Genomic DNA, 6,000 nt, shown 5'->3' with positions numbered 1-6,000 from the left:
CTTTAATGTTTATTCAGGCAAAATATCACAGCAGATATAATAACTCTAGAGTAAACTGTAGATAGCAACATGTGCTCTCACTGGAATTCAAACACAGTAATCCTTTTATTGTCTTAATCCATAAATTTTAATGCATATGAGCAAGCAATCCTTGCATATCAATCTCAAATCTCATCTTTCACATTCATAGAGATACTAGATATATTTTAAAGTTAAATAACAAAAATGTAGCTTAGTATTCTTTGTTTATTCCTAAGACTATGTGGATCATACATAGTGTTGGAAAAAGCTTATTCTAAGAACTCGCTTAAATAAAGACCAATTTGCAAATTGTACCAATGACTTTGTACAGACATAATAATGTACATAGACATGTAAAAAATAGAAAACACACAGGAAAATATACACTTAATACACTTGAAAAATATTAAGATTTGGAAAACATTAAGACACCTGGGTGTACAGCACATGTAAACCATTTTGTGGTGAAACCAGAACTGATGAATTGCACATTCACTGATACCCACTACAGTATAACAAAGTCAGCTCTTTCCTTTTCATAACTAAGTTGATGCTTCAGCAATAGGTTTTGGCTAAAAAAACCCCACAAAAACCCAGTTAATGCCTTAAAAACATTTATGTACAGAACAAGAACAGTAACAGCATGTGGATTTAAATGAGCTACAAAAAAAAATCTTATCAGAAGCAGAACTGTAATACAGCTATCATTGATCATCTTAATACCAAAGACATCTGGCTGTATTTTGCATCTACTAATATCAATGATGATATTCTATCCTTCAGCTTTAAGGTTGTGCAGCCCTGGATTTCCAGACCCAAGAGAATATATTACATCATTTGCATATAATTACATTCTTTAGATAATCATATTGCTCAAAACCAAATGCTGATATTTTCAGTATTTACACACAGCTCCTGACCCATCTTTCATGTAGATCTCCATGCCAGGGAAAACCTTACATTGAAATTTGGGGATATTTTCTGTAAGCAATCAGCAGCATATTATAAAGAAATAGATATAATCATACCATCTCACTAATTTTGTCATTATCTAAATTAGAAGGTTTTTCAATATAGTGAAAGGTGTCTTAAATCAGGAATGCCAGATGCTGTTTTGGAGGATACACTCTATCATCTAGGATGCCAAACTCCATATTGCATGAGAATTTCCTGTTAAAACTTTACATTTCTTACCTGAAGAAGCACAAATTCACAGAACTATAGCTGGGCATACAGTCTGTTTATAGATACAGGATCTTAGGCAACTACTAAATGTTGTGTTGTGAATTGCTAGCCCTACTTCTATACAGGGTAGCCCTCTGTGTGCTACTAAGACAAGTAAGATGATAATTAGTTCTTTGCTTTGTTTTTTTATTTGTTGGAATTTGTTTATTCCCTGACATATTTTGTGGCTTCCTTTCCCAAAGCAAAAGCTAGTGGAGGATTATATGTAAATTGTGACAGAGAAGCACAACACAGAACTCAGTAGACCCTTGGTTAGACTTGCACCTGCCTGCTTAAAACACCCTTTTCTAATGCTTGGTGGTAGAGTGGTGCCTTGATTGCCTGCTGTGTGACTGGATGAATGAAATTCCATAAGTGGATATTCTGTAGGGACAACAGTCCTATGGGTTGCCACTAACCTGTCACCCAGCTGCTAATCCTGGACTGTGCACAGTTTCAGATCAGGCACCACAGCTGTGAGTGAGGGGGCTACCAGCACTGTGGGAGGAGACCAACACACAGCTTCTCCCTGGGATGTCACCCACAGGTCTGCAAACACTGGGGATGTAGCTGGCCTACAGCATGAAACTGCAGCTCACAGAAGGCCTGAACTGAAACTGGCATTCAGAGAAGGCCCTTGTCCATGCCAAGCAAGAGATGCTGGCAGTATATTTTGCTGCCATCATATCACACACTTTTTATGATAGATAAATTACCAGATCCTGAAATTCTTGTGTGTGCTTTTTTTTTTTAATGTTTGTGGTACTGGCTTCACACATTGGCAAGTGTTTTATAAAAAATCATTAAAGAAATGGCACTTCTGTGCAGGAAGAATAAATACTTGATTGGCTTACGGGAGAAGGTAGACACTGAAGCACTTACCTAAACATTCTTTCTGCATATGGACACTCTCCTAAACTAGGACCATAAATAAATTTATGTTAACAAATTCACTATATTTACATGTTACATTGAAACAGTTACAATCAGTCTCAAGTGTAGGTAACCTATCTCCCTATTAGCTTCAGAACATGCAAAAAAATAGAGTAGATATCTGTTCCATCTAAGATACAAAGAAGAGATGTGTTTTCACTAAAAACTAGAGTTCAAAACTGAGTATCATCAGTAAAATGCTAATAGACATTTTTGGATTCTATAAACCAAGTGCTGAAACAGAAAAGGTTTGATATGGAAGGGAAACCCATCCATATAAAATAAAACTCTTTCAAATGGAATGTAGTCAGTTTCTAAATACATTCAAATATTACAGTGTCTATAAATAGAAAAATAGATAGTGCTGAAGACCTAAAACAGCTCTTTTGCAAATGTTCAAGAGAATATATAAGTGTCTCTTTACTATCAATAATACGCGCTTGCTTGAGCTATAGCTGTTCTAGTTTTATGCAATCGTTCAAGTACCTTCCCCTCTTCTCTCCTTTGCAACCCTCCATCTTCCATTTTCACACAACAGTCACCATGGCATATCTTAATTTCATAAGGTTTTTGGAAAAAAACCCCACATGTCCTGAAGTCTCTTTGTGTGCATGCAGTCAATCAAAGACTTATCAAAGTCTTATCATAAATCCACAGTGGTCCTTCAATTGTCACTCAGGCAGTGGCACTTCCCTAGCCTTGGTGCTATATCCAAGAGAGGCTATGTGCTGACAAACTCCCTCTTATTTGCACAGAGCCTGCTGAGAAGGATTTCAGAATAAACTTGATTTATTGGACCTCGGACATGATATGGGGACTGAGAATTTGTTGCATAGTCCTGGAGTTCTGATGGTTTGCTTTGACTGCCGAAATATTTCCCCAGCGTATAGTGCCTTGATAACGTCATTGTTATGTGTGGCCTTTCTTCAGAGGGATTAGATTTCACCACCTGCAAAAGAAATGACATATGTGAGTGCTTTCTGCCTGCACCTAGAAAGACAGACATACAGCTGCGTGTGCAGAAATGCTGAGGCAGTTGTCCATGAAGTGGGTCCTGATACTCTTACCTTGAGGTGCAAGTTTCTCATAAACATTATTTTAATGGCCAGCTTCTAATGTTACAAACTCACTAAGAGTAAGATCTTAATTTTTGAAATCTACATGCATAGGCCCATTATACTCAGCCATTTGACTCTGTAGTGCCTTTGTGTATTAGACTGTTCTCCTCATTAGAGACAATTTACCTAAAACAATAAAATTCATACCCAACAGCTTGTGTGTATACTTTTAGCATGTGAAAAAACAAACTCATGACTGCTCCAAATTGTGGAAAGGTTTAAATCTTGCCCTGATACCAAGCACTTGAGGTACATATAACGTGTCTCAGATATGAGCCCTGTGAGAATGCCTCATTCTATGATCTTGATGCAAACCTGACCCAGCCCCGCGGTGAGACGAAAACCCTCGTGTGTCGTGTTTCTCCAGGAAGGGAGTTACAGTGCCATTTAACACCCTCTCCCTGGGACACCATATAGACAGAACCACAACAGGATTCAGTAACTTAGTGTTGAAGACTGCTTCACCTTGGGCCCTAAAACATGTATAAAGGTCAGGAATTATTGTGTTCAACTTGTATGGAATAAAACCATGCTCATGGAACTAACGAGTGAGAAAGTGAAAGGTAAGGTTGTCTGAAGCTTAACAATTGGGAGGGTGATCTCCTGTGAAATGCTGAAGGTCTGTCTCAGCGAATAGTCAGTTACCAGTGAATAATGAAGTAGCTTGGAGAGAGACAAAACTTAGAACCTGGCACATATGCGGGACAGAGGACCTCAGCCCAGGCAGGGCAAACCTAGAGAAGACAGAAAATGTGTTTAACTTATTTTTAAAATCGTATGTGTATGCTGACTTGATAGCTCTAATGCCCATCAGTTTTCCTGCTATATCAATCACAGCAGACACTTGAAAATGCAGAATTTGTTTATTAATGCACATACTTATGCAGAAGCATGTTAGCTTTTAAACATATAATGTAAACTGTCACTGAACAATCAGAATCAACATATATGTGGTGAAGCTCATAATAAAATAAATCATATGAAATTAGGTGTGAGTGAAGAAATAACATGTGCAAATGCTTGAAAGACTGAGAAGAGAGACTATGAGGGAGCTGCCAGAACTGAAAACAGACCAGGAATTATCCATGTAGAAAATTAATATATCCTCTGATCAATTTCATACAGCTAAGCCAAGGGCTATTATTTGTTTTCATGCAATTACTGTGGGTTCATTTTTCTAAATTAGTGCCTTAGATCTTACAATTATTTCAAAATGATGCCACCTTGAACCAATCACTCAAACTGCATTCCTGTTAGGCATAATCTCCCAGGAATGCAATCTAATGTTCACCCAGCCACTGGGATTAAGATACAAAAATCCCAAGGTTGCTAATTTCTGAGTAGTGATTATGATTTCACTGCCATTAAAATAGGAAATAAATCTGAATTTAAAAATAGCTTCTGTAATAATTGTATAATGCTGACCAATGTTCATAAGCATTTTTAAAGAATGAGTTAGATAAAAAACCAAGGTTTCATGTGTGCATAGAACTACAAGTTTGTTGGGCAGTGAGTGCCAGGGTTATGCAAGATATTTTGTCCCAGCTCAGTATAATCTCTTTGAAAGTACAGATCCCTTAGAAATCTGAGCTAAGATTGTAGAGTCTACAGAGATGGAGATTTCTTTGCTAGGAGGGTCACCTGAGACTGTCTGAAATAGCTTGGTGGGAATGTAAATACTTCTTCAGGCCTTTCAGAGAAAATAGATTTCTCTTCAGCCAGCTAGTTGGAATTAAATGAGAGCTGCTGAAGGCATTTCAGTTGTTGTTTTTTGACTGCACAGAATGGCCAGCCCTCCATTCTTGCACAGCCATACTTTAGCTTGGATGGCATTTACAGAGGGGTGACATTTTCTGAGACTCTAGGAATGACAGTTTTTAAGAGAAAGAAAGTGAAAGTACAAAGCACAAGATTTAATCTCTCATCTGGTTTCCGAAAACCTGAAAAGTGTTGGGGTTTTACACAGTGTTCTTGGCTCTGTCCTTGGGGGCAAAATGCCATTTTCCTGGTGCAAACTGCTTCAGCACCTAATGAAACTCCACTTGCCAGGATGCAGAAATAAGCTGATGACAAAACTATTAAAACTAATGAAGTAACAAAAGAACTCAAGGGCTTTCTTTTTGGTCTCCTCAAGAATCAAGTCTGGTTTTTGGTGCATGATGGATTCTACTGAGCCTATCTATGGCTCTTTCAGGCACAATGACCTCTCAAGCCTCATTAACAACAGCTCTGTGAGCCAAATTCCCCCCTGATCCTCCCCAGAAACACATACTCTGTTGAGATTCCTTCAGCAGAGAAGCAAGAACAAATCTGCACATGAGCTCATACAAAATGATGGAGGAGTACATGAAAAATGCTGATGACTGATCACGCCCTGCTGTTTTTCCACCCAGTTCCATACAAAGCATTTGAAATATTTAATTTTGAAGCTTTCTGTTTCACTCATAAGATCTGTGGAAATGGCAAACATCAGCAATGACCCACAAAAACCCCAGCATCTGTGTTCTAGATAAAAAAGAGTCCATACAGCTCCCTGGGTAAAGTGGAGGGAAGCATTTTCTCCATGGGACTATTTATCAATCACATGAATATCTACTCTGTGATTTACTCCCTCTTTTCCAGCTTCATTTGCACTGAGCTGTGTTTGTGCCTCTCAAGTATTGAGCAGAGTAGAGCACTGGTTAACTAACCACACCTGCTGCTG

General features: G+C 38.2%; 1 protein-coding gene across 2 annotated transcripts in view; it reads right to left on the bottom strand.

The window, feature by feature from the left end:
• Nucleotides 1-228: 228 nt before the first annotated feature.
• LOC131591391 (cadherin-like and PC-esterase domain-containing protein 1) overlaps nt 229-6,000 on the bottom strand; it is a 148,168-nt gene continuing 142,396 nt past the window's right edge. For both annotated transcript variants that reach the window (XM_058862020.1, XM_058862019.1), the window contains one exon: nt 229-3,127. In XM_058862020.1, coding sequence (XP_058718003.1) covers nt 2,900-3,127 — 228 coding nt within the window. In that variant the 3' untranslated portion in view covers nt 229-2,899. The remainder of the gene's footprint in view (nt 3,128-6,000) is intronic.

The sequence above is a fragment of the Poecile atricapillus genome, chromosome W (genome assembly GCF_030490865.1).
Source record: "Poecile atricapillus isolate bPoeAtr1 chromosome W, bPoeAtr1.hap1, whole genome shotgun sequence".
NCBI lineage: Eukaryota > Metazoa > Chordata > Aves > Passeriformes > Paridae > Poecile > Poecile atricapillus.
Note: the sequence above shows the minus strand (reverse complement) of the source record. Positions and strands in the feature narration are given on the sequence as shown.